A 16,354-nucleotide genomic window follows, 5' to 3' on the forward strand; every position below is an offset into this window, starting at 1 on the left:
CAAAACAACAGCAACATCTTCAATGAGAATGGATTCTAGGGACGATATATACGAATTTAATCATAGATGCATAGTAGTATAATACCTTATATACACGAAAATATTCGGAAATCGCTGATCTTTGTTCATTGGTCAACCTAAAAACGATCGTAGTATATAACAACCTTTTAACTCTCAAAACAAAGGTTCAAATCCTTGATACGAAAATTTCAGTTTCAGATTATTTGCTCCATACCTTCTTGCTCTCCCATCACAAACCCAACAATGAACACCACGCCGGCCACTATATACCCAAAGAATGTGATTAAAACCAAAGTCATCTGCATTATTGAAAAATCTCTAGAGTTTAGAATATTGTGGTATACTTTTGTACAATCCATTTTTAGGTAAACAGAACTACGCAAAACGACATTATAAGTATCTAAATTTATGGGAAAACAAAATTGAAAATAAGATATTAGTTGTGCCAAAGTAATAAAAACACATTTGACATGTGGGTCCATCATGGAAATTTTCAGAAAGAGGAAATCTAATGATAACTGACCATGCAGCAACCATTTTTGGGTGCCAGGAGGTGGGGTGGGTTTGTTGACTGCATGCACAATATTGAACCAATGGTTGGCATTAGATTTTTTCCATGGTCCATCGGTCATTTTTTACTGTCTTTCGATTTTTCAATTGTTCTAAAAGACTGGGTTGTATGGTTATAGTCATCCAGTTGGGTCAATAAGTACCGATCAAACAAATGGAGGATTTTAAACACAACATATGTACCACATGTCCTGCACATCCAACAATATTTATCATGGAGTGCCAACCTACTTAATAGCATGCACAGCAAAGCAAAACATGATATTTCCGACCTCTGAGGGAAGTGTCAATCACTTTGATTGCAATGGTCATTAATGGCCAACAGTCTAAGCAAACATCGGCTCCTGAGCAGCAATATCGAATGTCATCGTAATCTGTCATATCCTGTGGATGTATATGCATTTGGGACACATTAAACAGAAGGAAAACTATAATTTTAAAATTTCAAGTATTTTCTCATTATTATGTTGCACTTGAGGCTGACTAACTTACTATATCAAAAACTAGCTCCCTTTCCACTGGAGTGAAAACGTTATCACCGGCTTGTGCATAGGCATGCCTTTTTGCAGGCTGTGACATGGATGATAAAATAAGAAGTACTAAGATTAATAGATGCAAATGACTTAATTCATTTCAAAGCATAATTGGAGAATTCGGTAAGTTAACTCATCATTTGGACACATTTGAGAGAAGTCTTGAATTGGCCAAGTTTCCAATATTTTTGCGTGACACAGTCACTCAACTAAATCATGGTAGGGTTTTCTTAGGGCACACGTTAATGTGCAATAAATACACCTGGGAAATTGAATTTTGTACCAAAAATGCCCTAAAAATCATTTTTTACCAAAATACCCCCAGATGCCTATTCATGAGGTGTATTTATTACACTTTAGCGTGTGCCCTTAGGGCACACGTTAACAATACCTATCATGGTGTGCTCCATAGGAGCAAATACAAAGACTCAACTTAATATTTTATATTCATAAATTGTTGAATTAAAACAAGAATCACCACATACAAATTCTACAAAACAAAATGCAATCGGTAAATTCAGATACACGTGCACGCAGATAGATACCAGGCACAATAAATTCATAACAGGAATAAAAGAAAGGCATAAAAATTCTAAAATGTTCCTGTAATTGAGTTAAGGTGCCTGGCCATATCGCTTTCATAAACAATTACCCATAGAGATGCTAGGTAGACTTTTCTAAATAAAGCTTTTATTGAGGGGAGAGACAATTTTGAGTTATGAGCTTTCAAGGCCTGCCTAAAATATCAAAGACAAAAAAATGCAAGTCATACATCTACGCTGTAAACAGGACCAATATCAATTTTGAACGGGCACTTCTCAAGGATTGAATTTTCCAATTGAGCTGCGCTGTTGAACGACTGGAACCGGAGATAAATGTCGTTATCCAGAGTGAAAGAAAATTCTCTTCGTCCAAAGTAGGATTGATCACAAGCCGGATGCTTCCCATCTACAGTCAAGTAGCCAGCATGTATGAGAAAAGAAAAGAAACAAGGAAACAAACACTGGAAAGGAAATAAACGACATGAGTGGGTTCATTGCGAAACTTCAACTACCATTTCCATAGGACATCCATTTAGAGATTTCAGCATGCGGAAACAGCTTTCCTGTGACAAAAGATGGATACTTGAAACTAGATCACATTTAAATGAGATTGTTTTACAAAATGCAACTGATATGAGTAAGAAGCATTCAAACAAATAAGAAACAATTACGTTAAATATAATTCCATAAACATGCTAGTCTATACTAACAATACACACACAGAAATGTGTGAAGAATGTGGGCTTCACATCTGCCATCTTTAACAAAATATTTGAGGCCTAAACTCCCTGGTGATTGTGATATAGATCATATGCCTGTGGTGACGTGGTCGCTCACTCAGAATAATTCTCTAGTTCTCCGAGCAAAGTAACAATGGTTAACGAATAATTCAGTGGTCATAAGATCCTTAAAAAAGATTCCAACAACTTTTATTATACCCAGATTGAGTTCACTTTCCAACGACATGTCTCCTCTTTAAGTGTCTTAATGCATTTCAACCTTTGTGGCATATGTGCTCCACATTCAGATTTCCCTTAGGCGTTGAGGATCATCTTTTAATCTTATACATTTTATCTTCTTTTTTTATGATCGGTAAGCCTGATTTTAGTGAGATCAGTAACTCAGTGATGGAGGGAAACTTTACCAACTAAAAACCTTCCCAACAAAGTAACGTATATGTAACCAGTTGGGACCCATGCTTCTGTAAAATTAAGTTACTAGTAGCCTTTTTCCGGTTACCTTACCAACATTAATTTATCTCATCAATCCAGACTATCAAACCATGGGCAGCCTCTTGAATTCACCATAGGCCAAAAATGGCACCAATGGAAGATTCTAAGCACCCAATAGATTAAATTCTATTAGATATTAAGGAGCTAAGACTAATCAAATCAGTGGTAGACCAAATGGAAATGGATATCTCCAATTGAACACAGCGTACACCCATGGAATGGACAGGCCTATGGAGCTTCTCCAATGAGTGGCATAGCGAAATATTCTCCAAAAATGAAAAGGCACACATATGCATGTAGGGGATCCATTAGAGTTATTACGACAGATAACAGCAGCGGATAAAGAAATCCATATTGCCCCCACAATTTTTTTTTCCGATATTGGTTGTCCCCACAAACAAAAAAATCGCTCTTGGTTGCCCCCAAGTGGCAAAATCCAGGTTCCACCCCTGCTTATTGACATATTCAAAAATCCTCTTGAATCCTAAAAGAACTGAAATGAAAACTGAAAACTTCCTTGAATAATCCTGCAAAAGGGTACATATATTCAATTGAATTCTTGCTCCATTCTAAATCCAAGGATCGTACTAAAGATTCAAAACCAATTGAATTTTCTTCTTTTCATTATTTTTCATTTTTATTTAACTTATATTATATAAAAAATAAAGATGAAATCATTTCAATGGATTTAAAATTTTGTTCTTTGGTAAATCAATTGCAAAATGCTTTTGTACAGTGCCCAATACCCCTTTTAGACCTTCTATGCCAAAATGTTCATTTTTCATAAGATCTTCTTAACTCTTATTCAAAAAGTCTAATAATGTATGTATATTGGACCTTTTGAGGTAGTTATAGGTCTTCGAAGACAACTGGAGAGATATGAACCCAATCAAAACTTAGGTCTGTTTGGACTTTGGATCACTATTTTGGAACCCAAAAAGATCATTTTCTTATAAGTCCTTTTGTGTGCAAAAAAAATATATTATTAAAAGCATTTTTGTGTGTAAAAAATAATTTTCAGTCCAAGATTATCAATAAACCAAATGAAATTGAGATAACAAAATTAGCTGGATTTTAGAAAAATCATTACCATAGTAAACTCTAAGATAATTTGCGTTAAATCCATCAGGGACAACAATCTGTTGCCTTTGTTCGGGTTCACATCCATCGATCAACATGTCTTCTCTTCCATTCTCTGCTTCTTCTTTGGTCATGTTTCTCAAGCTTAACCCTAATCCCCAATCAACATTAACAAAGTAATACGATTCAGATTCAAAATTGCACCTTTGAAATTATACAAGAACCAAACCAATCCAAAATAACAGAGGGAGTCAAGATCAGAAAATTAATTACGTAAATTTGCAAATAACAGCATGAAATTACAAATGGTTCAAGAAATACTGTTATTTAATAATAATAAAAAGTTTCTTTCTTTTCCATTGGTTATTATTGTTATATAATGATTCAAAAACAAAACCTAAAGCAGCGGTTTCAAATCAAAAGAGAAATCATAAACCCTAAAAAATACTAAACTGATTCCATTAATAGTGATACAAAAGGAGAATGTCTACAGAGAACAGAGAGACCAACCAAAACCCTAATTCTGTTGTTTGTTCTTCGTAAGGAACTGATCGAAATTAAAAAATTCCAAATTCCAATTATAAGCATAAAATTTACGTAAATAAATGAGATATTCTGAATGGAGGATACCTCTCGATTCTTCTTGTTACCCACAGTGAGAGAGAGAGAGAGTAGAAGAACACGCTGTCTGTAAATGGCGCGAAAAAATAAAGGGGAGGCGAGAAAGGAAAATGGTTTGGCGGGAAAGTGGGAATTAATAGAAGAGAATTGATTTGGTATATCGAGAAATACCAAGTTAAGTATCTCACGAGTCACGAATGTGTTTTTTAGAGCTGCTGTTGGCACCCTAACTTTTATTTATTACACCCCAAATTCTTAAATTATCTTGGGTGAACCTCCATTTTGTGCACTCAAGATGACAAAATTCTGATTTTAGTACAAGTTCATTTTAATTCTCAAAGCATGTTTTTTTTCAATAAGTCCATCACTTTTATAATCTACGAATTTGTTGATAAAATACCAATGATTTTACCTCACCAACAATCTTGTTGGTAATTTATCAACGAATTAGTTGATTATAAAAGTGACGAATTCACTGGAAAAGCATATTTAGGGAATTAAAATGAACAGTGTACCGAAATCAAAATTTGATCATAAGTTGCACAAGTTTTTGGTAAATTCTCAATTATTTATCACTCCCCAATTAAAGAATAAAATATGGATAAATTACCATTTTGAGAGCCGAATTTGACGAAATTACTATTCTGGCTAACCGATAATTTTAATTCCCAAAATGTGAATGTGCAAAACCGCATGTTTTCAAGTGACGAGGTCGCAAGTTTAAAGTAACAAACTCGCCGAGTTCTTCCCCCAAAGTGACAATCCCACTAAAAGTCACTTGATACCTACGAAATTATCACTTTAAACCTATGAAATTGTCACTTTAAAACCTTCGATATCATTACCATTCACATTTTGGTTATTAAAATGAACAGTGTGCCCGAATCGTAAATTCGTCAAAAGTCGGTCACCTTTTCATAAGTATCTCATAAAACATTATAAAGATTTGGCTCAAATTATTTGATATCTCAGCTTACAACACTCGTTCAAATAATTTCAATAGTTGTTTACAACTATGATTAGGCTCAGGCTCGTATAGAAATCATAAACCAAAGAATAAAATCTAGCATAAAAAAACATGAGAGTTTTTATTGCCAACCCAATTTTTGCTTATTCTCAACCATTCACTTATTTTCTTAGGCCAATTACCATTTCGTGTGCAGAATATGACGAAATTCCAAATCCGATACATTGTTCATTTTAATTGCCAAAAAATGTTTTCGAGTGTTGGATGTCCTGCCCGTTATTATGTCGAGTTGGTTATCCTTGACGTTGTTCATTACCCTCAACTCGAGGTTTAGAACAATCCTTGGCCATGTGTCCTTTCTCATGATAGTTAAAACACTTTCCCTTAATCTGAAACTAGTCAATCTACTGACCTACTGGTGATGTAATTGCAGAAGGCACAATAGTCTTCTATTTTTTCCATTATTGTTGCTCAGGGCTGGCCCTGTTGAGTAGCCTGAAATATTGCCTTATTCTTCCCTTTTGAGGACATGAGTCTTCCTGAATGGAACATTATCTCGTTCAATAATTTGAGCTCGTTCAACCACCTTAGCCAAAGTGGGTATTCTGAATCCAATCACCATCTCACAGATTGCTGGTTCTGGTCCATGTTCAAACTTACGTACCTATTGATACTCATTAGGTATGATATGTAGTGCAAAGTGTGAGATAACCGGGAAAAATCCGCTTCCATCAAGTCTATAGAACCTTCAAAGAAAAGTGGCTGATACCAATTAAACATCTTAATTAAGTCAGCCATAAGAGCCCCTACCACTAGAGTAGTTCGTGATGGTGGTGGTGTTTGCACTCTTGTCATTTCTTCAAAAGGCATCAATCATGTGGTTTGACTACTTGAAAGCATATATAGTAGCCTGCAAAGCTGTCAATACTACAACCATGTCAGGTACACCCTCTAGACCTGGGTTAGCTACTCCTTGTCTAGTAACTTCATCAATGGGTAGTACATCTATTCGTTCACTCCCATGTATGTTTTTCCTCGAACTCTTTCCTTCCCTCTATCCATAAACTTCATATCGAGCGAAAATAATACTAGTTTCTGCAAAACTCGAGTGTAAGGGAAACGAGAAAGAACTAAAAAAAAAAAAAAATCAATAATCCTTTGAAAATGATAAAGCAGTTAAAAATAATTTAGAAACCAGACAACACATGTCCTAGGTCTCATTTGATTTCTAAACTATCTAATTTCACGCCTCTAAAACTCTAAACCTTGAGCTTTGATACCAATTTGGACATAATTTTCAAGGGATGACACTGAGAACATATGTCAGGCACAAAATATCACAATTCACAATAATTGCAAAATCATGCAATTGAAAAGAAAAGAATAACTAGTTAAACATTTCCCAAATAAAATGAAATAACCCAAAATCTAAACAGTGTAATGAATCATGAGAATCTATTTCTTCAAGTGACACTAACTAGAGAGTACTAAAAGAGAATTACACTGAAATTCTAGCTATTTGTCTTTATTTAAATTAAAGAAAATAGATAGAAATACTGAAATAACTTTATCTACAAGGCTACTTCGCCACCTCTATAGTCTCCATGTACTTCACCTGAAATATATAAGAAACAAGAGTGAGCCAACAACTCGCAAGCTACTAACTACTCAACCTGCACCAATAATGCAATGCATGGCAATGCAAATTTACTATACAAGTATCAATAAATGGATAACTTATGTGATACATTAGTTAAGCTTAATTTATTGTCATTGACCTCAAACTACGTGTAACTCGAATGCATGATTGGGTACACAAGATCATAAACTTGTAAAAGACACATGAACTTCTATAACAACTAATAATTGACGTTCTTTATTTAGAAGTAGTATTCATTAATCAACAAGAAGACTCATCTTCCATTTGGCTATTGGTTTGATGGCTCACCTAAACTACACCGACAAAAGAACAAAATTCTTTTGGTTCAATTTAAAATTACGGGCTTTGTACCATGTCTAAACCTAGAGGGGAGGGGGGTGAATAGGTTAATTAAAATTTAAGTCCACAAATCACCCCACGAAGTTTCAAATTTCTCAATTATGCTAAAATGTATACAACTTAGAGATATACAAGAATCATATCTTATGAGCTAAAGCCTACATCATACATCATACATCACAAGATAAGCATTTTATCAAGCATTTGATGAGCAAGTAGTTGCATTCATATAAATTAATACTTAGAGCATAATCGTAAAGGAAACACACGATTTATAGTGGTTCGGCAACTTGCCTACATCCACTACCAAGTACCCTACTCTCGGGTCTTGGATTCCACTATCAAAATGGAGGTTTATGGTTCACCTCGAAACCTTACACATAATTTTTTAAGCCTAGGACAAATTTTAAACCTTAAGATCGAGAAAATGACTTTCTCTTGAAATGAGATTTTTCTATCGGTAGAATCTCCAAATCGATTTGTTCAAATGAGGTACCACCTCATCAAAACACTAAGTTTTGTTCTTTGAAAAACTTAGAACCTTGTTCTCTTGAGTAGAGTCCTCAACTCTTCTCAAGAACTTAGTTTTAGGATGAAACCAAGAAACTTCTTTTTGGTTGAAAAAAACAGAAATCTAACACTAACAAATCATACTCACAAGGACTCGACTCAATGGATCGATCTACCACGATGTAGCGTTGAGTTCTTTCATGTCCTTGAGAGTGACATCTTCATCTTGTTGTACTCCTTGCTTCAAAGAGATGCTTCAAGCTTCCTTTTGGGTTCACCAATGTGTGCACAAGCAAGGGTGTGGTTAGATGAAGAGGTTCACCTTTGAATAGGCTTGGATTAAGGTTGTTCAACTAAGTATGTAGCCTATTCAAGCTTAGAGAGAGCATGGGGATGTAGATATGAAGTGTGAGCTTTCTCTAGGGCTAGAACCATGAGAGAAATGAGCCAAAAATACCTTTTCAAAGTCATTTTCGAAGTTCCAACGACTCTTTCGGTGGAACCGTGCTCCAACAGTGTTCTACCGTGCTCAAATGGCAGTTGCTGCCGGTGCCACCGTGCCTAATGAACAGTGCCACCGTGAAAATTACAGAACTGCCATTGGAGGGGTATTTTGGCCATAACTTCTAAACGGTAAGTCCGTTTTGCATGCCGTTCGGGGAGATGATAGATCTTACTATGTAGAACATCTCCAAACTAAAAGCAAGGGTTAATATAAGAATAATGATTGAAATGATCAAAATACCTTTGTACCTTTTTGGGTCAAATTGGGCTTTCGGGAAGGTCGGTGCAGAAACGATTCGAAGGTGTACTAGATATTATCTATATAATGCCACCTAAAAAGCACCAAGATCAAAAAATGGGATTAAGATGGTTAAATTGTTAATGTCCCCTCTATAGCCCTTTTCGGTTCTCGAAAAAGCCTTTTTACCTTTTTGGGTCAAATCGAGCTATCGGGAAGGTTGGTGCTGAAACAGTTCAAAGGTGTGCTAGGTATTACCTATATAATGACACATATAAAATACCAATGATAGAAAATGGGTTTAGGGTGGTCAAATCTTTAATGTCCCCTCTATGGCCATTTGGTTCCCGAAAAGTCCGATGATAGAATGGGTCGAAGAACGAGTTTCCTTAATAATTATGGGTCGACCTATCATTCATCTAAATCTAAATGTTGGGAAATGGTCTTGGGTCGTCTCATTACCTTTTGGGCTTCTTGTACACACAATGAAGGTTTTTGTCGAGCCACGTGCGGTTGAGAAGCTTTACCGGAGTCTTCATTAGTCTTCAATGGTAAATCGATCCGACACTCAACATATGTCTTGTAATTGACAAAATATGGAATTAACACAATTGGAGGATTGAATCTGGTGATCGGTTCTAAAAACTACACCTAGATTCAAACAATGATCATCTGTCTAGCTGGATCATCTGGATCCTATTATAACAAGCAAGTATGGACGCATTTATATTGGTGGCACCATACAAAATATAACCATGTCAATTCGAACACTGTACGAAATGTAATTCAAACTAACATTCCAACAATCAAAGAGGGGTAAGGGTGTACTAAGTCTAAGGTATCCTCTAATGACAGCACATTATGACTTACAATTATGGTTAAGCCTTGGCGTAGTAAGTTAACCATCAACACAAAGTTAACTTTATATCTACTCGATCTACCATTATTCAAGTTTAGTTAATTATTCATTTCCTTGTGTCTTATGTGATCCACATCTTTAGTTACACATTAAATCTACCAAGAATCAATATATTGAATTGATGCACTTATATGATACATAACAATTAGAACAATCTATAGCTTCAATGTAATAAAAATAATCATTTAGAGTTCTACAACATAATCTTAATTATTGAAACAAATAAAAATTGACATGTACATGCAAAACAACCCTATAATGTCTTAAAAACTATTTTGTATCTCGAGGTGATTGATTGTTATATTGTGTACATCTCTAAGAATCTTAATAAATTTTAGAATCGATTTTATAAAAAATATTTAGAAAGGAGAGTTAAGAGAAATTAACACCACGATAAATGCACACAAGTGGTCAATCAAAATATGAATTTTTTATAAAAGATATTTCAAAAAAAAAAAAAAAATTGAGCACACTATTAGATTCATATAAAAAATTTATCCAAAATAGACTATAAGTTTGTGTAAATCAGAGTCTCGAGCATTAAATTATTAATAAAAGAAAACAATCGTATAAATTATCATAATATCCCTGGTATCATATAAATACCAAACTTAAGAGAGAAACTCAAATTTCTCTTTCTTCTCCAACATAGAACATCCAAATCCTAGACCTTCAAACAATTATTTGAGCACCTTAGAGCGAGAACCGAGAGTCCATGAAGAAGTGTAAAATGTTTCACTTCGTTGAAATCTTCACTCTAAGTTGAAGAGTTTGTGTTGGATTGAAAAACAAAATAAGGATTTCTAATAATGAATATTTTTGGGAGTCATTCTTAAAAAAATGGCATTATAGAAGACACAAAACATATAAGAAGTCTTCCATTTTACCTTTTAATTATTAGTTTTTGAAGAAATATAGATTTATCAAAAATATTTTGTTTGAATTTCTTATTTAGGGTTGATTCCATAGATTTACTTTTTAATCATGTTAAATAAGTTGTTTTTACATTACCTTTCAAATTTTAGAGAAGAAAATAAGATAAAAATAAGTTTTAGAGAAGTTTTTGGGAAATCAAATCATTGAAGAACTTAAGCTCGAATCTTTTTATCTCTTTTCATCTCAAAAAACCTAAGAACTGAAGCTCGTTTTCATCAGCCCCATTGAACAAACCACTGTAGATCTTAAAAACCTAAAGAATATGTCAAATCATTGATTTAATTAGGTAGGTAGGTCATGGCTTTCGAATTTGTTCACATTCGTTCAATCAATGATAGAATTGAATGAAGGAACATGATTCCTTCAATTTATTTACAATATTTTGGTTGTGCAGTTATATTATTTTCAAGTCATCTATTTTTTTTTTAATTACGCATCGCTTGGGAATTGTTTTAATCTTCTTGGATTGTTGACGAAGCACAATAATTTTGATATTGTCGTTGTTCAGGAGAACATGGAGGGGGAGTACTCAGGGTTGGAACATTAGGTCGTTCTTAGCGTGGTTGAAAGCCTTAAGGTATTAATTTTTTTTATTTTTAAAAAAAATTTATTCTTTGTTCATTAATCTTCTGGTTGGTGGGTTTTACATTGAATCTTATAATGTGTGTAGAGCTGATTATAGTTGAATTTTATGATTTTTATTAGTTTGGTTTTGAATTTGAAAGGTAAATGACTGGAAGATTAGGGTTTGTAATTGTTAAGTATCACATTAAAATTGTAAGAACAACAAACATGGGATCAAGACAACAGACATCGTCATCCTCTTAAGTCTTAACTATCGTAAATGAAAAAAATGTCTATAACAACACTGTTAAGGCCTTCATGTACGAAGACCCCTGCTCTAGTAAAATTAATCAAGTGCACTTTGGTTTACGCTTTCAGTTTAGTGATAAGCCTTTCAAATTTTAATAAAAATTGATAAATCCTTATCCTTTTTTCTTGATTTTTGACTTAGGTAAATCTTTCAAGTCCTATAAGAAGAATTGGTAAATCTTTCAAGTCCTATGACCCCAAGTGTGCTCATTTAGGGTGAAAATAAGGAAATTGTGATTTCCCTGAATTTTGGAGTTCATTCCTTAAAAATCCAAATGAAAAAAAAAAAAAAAGAGTTTGCTTCAATACAAATTAGATTTATAGGTTTAGATGAACATGTTTGCATTACAATGTTACTTTAATGGATGAAAGAAGCATAAATTACAATGAAAATTCATATATACTATTAAAATGATCACGATTTACTCTAAAAAAATTCTCATATACTATCAACATTCCATAATTTCCAGAACTATTATCATTTATATTCACTTTAGTTTTGGTTATTATTTATAGTTGTAACTTTTGAGAAGAAGAAATAATTATTCTACTTAAAAAAATAATGAACTAATACATAGATTTATAGCAAAATAGTAGTATCAGTTCTGGAACTAATTTTTCTATAAAAAATGAACTAATTACAGCAAAAAAGGAGGAAACTGCCTAACTAAGATTTAAAATTTGAAATACTAATTTCAAAAAATAAACATCATAACTACTTCCTAAAATTTCGACACCCCCCCTCAAGTTGGTGCATAGATATCAATCATGCCCAACTTGCTAACAAGAAGTTTAAAGTTAGGTCTGAACAATCCTTTGGTGAGGATATCAGCTATTTGTTGCATTGTTGGAGCAAACGACATACAAATAGCTCCACTATCAATCTTCTCCTTTATAAAGTGCCTATCAATCTCCACATGCTTTGCCTTTATAAAGTGCCTATTAATCTTCACATGCTTTGTACGATCATGTTACACTAGATTCTGTGCAATGCTAATGGCGGCCTTATTGTCGCAGTGCAGTTTCATTGGCATGTTCACTGGTAACTTCAACTCTTCTAGTACCTTCTTTAGCCATAACATCTCACAAACCCCATGAGCCATAGCACGAAATTTTGCTTCAGCACTGCTTCTTGCAATCACGTTTTGTTTTTTACTCCTCCACGTGATTAAATTACCTCATACATATGTGCAGTACCCTGACGTAGATCTCCTATCAGTAATTGAACTTGCCCAATCTACATCAGTGTAGGCGTCAATGCTTTGTTGTTTAGTCTATTAAAAGAGTAAGCCTTTACCTGGTGTACCTTTCAAATATCTCCGGATTCAATAAGTTGCTTCAAAATGTTTCTCATAGGGTGAGTATATAAACTGACTTACTAAACTCACGAAAAATACAATATCTGACTGTATATGTGATAAGTAAATTAGTTTCCTTACCAATTTTGAAATCAAGATGTATCTATAGGATCACCTTTTTTGTTATCTTCAAATTTCTGATTGGGATCAATTGGGGTGTTTGCTGGTCTACAACTACTCATTTCGGTCTCTTTAAGTAGATCAAGAACATACGTCCGTTGTGAAACAACAATTCCCTTCCTCAACCAAGCTATCTCCATCCCGAGAAAGTATCTTAGAGACCCCAAATCCTTGATCTCGAACTCTGATGCAATAGACTTTTTTAATTAGTTCATCTCAAGTAAATCATCCCCAGTGAGGATTATGTCATCTACATAAATGATTAACACATCTATCTTTCCATCCTGCGAGTGTCTTACAAATATGGTGTGATCAGCCTGTCCTTGAGTGTACTTTTGACTTTTAACAAAGTGAGAAAACCTCTCAAACTAGGCCCTTGGTGACTATTTCAACCCATACAAGGATTTTTTCAGTCTGCATACTTTCGAACCAAATTTTCCATCGAAACCCGATGGTGCATCCATATATACCTCTTCTTCCAAGTTTCCATTAAGGAAATCATTTTTTACATCCAATTGTTATAGGGGCCAATCAAGATTTACTGCAAGTGACAGAAGAACTCTCACAGTTTTTAACTTTGCTACAGGTGCAAAGGTTTCTAAGTAGTCAATGCCATAAGTCTGAGTAAATATCTTAACAACCAACCTAACTTTATACTTTTCAAGTGAATCATCTGACCTGTATTTAACTGTGAATACCCATTTACACCCCACAATTGTCTTTCCTCTAGGCAAGTCCGCCATCTCCCATGTCTGATTTTTCTCAAGAGTCTTCATCTCCTAAAAAACAACCTCCTTCCACTCGGAAACCTTTAGAGCATCCTACACATTTTTAGGAATCTCCATACAAGACATTTGTGAGGCAAAAGCATGGAAATTGGGTGAGAGATTTTCATATGACACATAGTTGGACAATGGATGTTTGGTACATGACTTTACACATTTTCGGATAGCAATAGGAATATCGGAATCAATGGACTCACTATACTCAAACCTAGGAGTAGTACCTAAAGTAGATGAGACTGATTGTGCAGACTCAGCGAAAGCATTACCTAGAGGATTTGTGGACTCATGGTGGTGTGGGAGATCAACCGACTCTTCTCCTTGAGTTGTATTCCTTCGTGAGTAAACAATATCAAAGGGTATTAGTCCTGTGTTCTTGGTGCTTGTTTTCTCTATGTTTGATTCATTTGATTCATGACTTTCATGTGATGGCATTAAGGATGAGCCTGTATTTTCATTATTTAAATAACCTAATTCACAAAAATCTAGAACAATAATGTTGATGTTCTCAACTTCGGCTAAGGGTGCAGGAGACTAGTCAACTTTGGCTATGGGTGTAAGGGAATGATCAATCGATACATCTTCGAGTTGGAAATATACATTTGAATCTTCATTTTTTCTCCCCCTTGAAGATGAGTATTAAAAAATGAATTTTGTTCAAAAAAATTTACATCCATGGTGACAAATAAATTTTTAGTAACCGGGTCAAAACATTTGTATCCCTTTTGATTAGAGGCATATCCAACAAAAACACATTTTTGAGCTCGGGGTTCAAGTTTTCCTCGGTTATGATCATGAATGTAAACAAAAACAGTGCACCCAAATATCTTTAAAGGCAAATTTGATGAGAGTATATTATTAGGATAAAACTTATGAAAAAAATCCAACGAAGTTTCAAAGTTTAAAATCTTACTAGGCATTCGGTTTATAAGATAGGTTGCAGTGAGAAAAGCAATGCCCGAGCTACTTCTAATAAGTGTTTGTTTTTCCTTTCAGCAACTCCGTTTTGTTGAGGAGTATCATTGCAAGAGCTTTGATGGACAATCCCTGTTTCTAAGAAAAAATTTCCCAAAACTTTGTTAAAGTACTTTTTGCCATCATCACTCCTAAATATTTGAATTGTTTTACGAAATTGATTTTGCACCATAGTGTAAAAAATTTAAAAACCGCTTCTACTTCAGATTTTTCCCTCATTAAATAAATCCAAGTTAATCGTGTATGATCATCAATAAATGTGACAAACCATATTTTTCTAGAATTTGTACACACCCGACAAGGTCCCCAAACATCACTATGGGTAATTGTAAATGGCTTAGACGCTTTGTAAGATTGGGGAGAAAAAAAATTACGATGGTGCTTAGCAAGTTGACAAATCTCACATTCAAAAAAAGGTGGACTTTTATTTCTGAAAAGAGTCGGAAACAAGTACTTTAAATATTGAAAACTTGGATGGCCTAATCTATAATGCCATAACATTATTTCCTTATCTCTGGAATCAGAAACAAAATTAAAATAAGTACTAATGTTTAGTCTACTCGAGTTGGGTCCATCTTCAAAAAAGTAAAGTCCAACACACTCCCTAGCATTTCCAATCATCCTCCCCGAACTCAAATCTTGAAACTCACAAAATGGTGGAAAAAAATTAACATAACATTTGTGATCAAGGGGAAAGGTTCGGAACATGAAGAACATTATGAAGAATTAAGGAAGAAGAGAGTTGAATAGATCCGGTTCTAGTTATGGCAGAAAGGGAACTATCTGTAATTTTGACCTTTTTATTGCCTGCACAAGGACTATAAGAGGAAAAAAGTTTTGAGCAACCGGTCATGTGATCAATTACTCCAGAATTGATAATCTAAGGATTTACAAAATTTGGGAAGACACTAAGAAAGACTGAAATAAAAGAGTTACCTTTCTGAGCTAAAGAGCAAGAAGGAGTTACAGAAGATTTTTGAGATTGAAACAGTTTGTATAGGTGCTCTAATTGCTCATTTGTGAACGTAACCATTTTTGAATTGACTTGATGCTCTTGAGAATACTCAGTTGTAGCCTGGAATGCACGTCCTTCTTCACTATTCTTTCATTCCAGTTTAGTGGTTTATCGTGAAGTTTCTAGCAAGTATCCTTTGTGTGCCATGGCTTTCTACAGTGTTCACACCAAGACTTCTTCCTTTTGCCACCTTTGGAAACCAATCCTCTAGACACGAGAGCCGAACTCTTCATTGTTTGGACTCGACTATGGATTTTGCAGCATTATCCTTCGTCGAGACTCCTCACAACGAACTTCAGAAAACACCTCATAGATTGAGGGCAAAGGTTTCCGGCCAAGAATTCTCCCTTTAGCCTCATTCAAACCGCGATTTAGACTAATAAGTAACATATACACACGATCATTTTCTTCCCTCTTTTTGTAACGAGCACAATCATTGGGATTTTTCCAATCATTATCATAACACTGATCCAATTCCTATCATAAAGTGACCATTTCGTTATCACCTTGCTTTGACTGCCAGAGTCATGTCTTCAAATCGAAAATCTGTGATGAATTC

General features: G+C 34.5%; 1 protein-coding gene across 3 annotated transcripts in view; it reads right to left on the reverse strand.

Moving 5' to 3' along the window:
• The window catches only part of POLA3 (DNA primase POLA3), a 35,947-nt gene extending 31,214 nt beyond the window's left edge, over positions 1 to 4,733 (reverse strand). For all 3 annotated transcript variants that reach the window (XR_015182837.1, XM_086458557.1, XM_086458556.1), the window contains exons 1-8: positions 4,609 to 4,733; positions 3,989 to 4,129; positions 2,179 to 2,229; positions 1,897 to 2,072; positions 1,084 to 1,161; positions 864 to 975; positions 236 to 320; positions 86 to 137 (exon numbers count right to left, since the gene is read on the reverse strand). Coding sequence is in view for 2 of the 3 variants with exons in the window: in XM_086458557.1 (XP_086314683.1) it covers positions 86 to 137; positions 236 to 320; positions 864 to 975; positions 1,084 to 1,161; positions 1,897 to 2,072; positions 2,179 to 2,229; positions 3,989 to 4,112 (678 nt within the window). In the remaining variant the exon portion in view is untranslated. The remainder of the gene's footprint in view (positions 1 to 85; positions 138 to 235; positions 321 to 863; positions 976 to 1,083; positions 1,162 to 1,896; positions 2,073 to 2,178; positions 2,230 to 3,988; positions 4,130 to 4,608) is intronic.
• Positions 4,734 to 16,354: the final 11,621 nt, after the last annotated feature.

Source organism: Akebia trifoliata, chromosome 11 (genome assembly GCF_017979445.1).
Source record: "Akebia trifoliata isolate Shusen 1 chromosome 11, ASM1797944v1, whole genome shotgun sequence".
Taxonomy (NCBI): Eukaryota; Viridiplantae; Streptophyta; class Magnoliopsida; order Ranunculales; family Lardizabalaceae; genus Akebia; species Akebia trifoliata.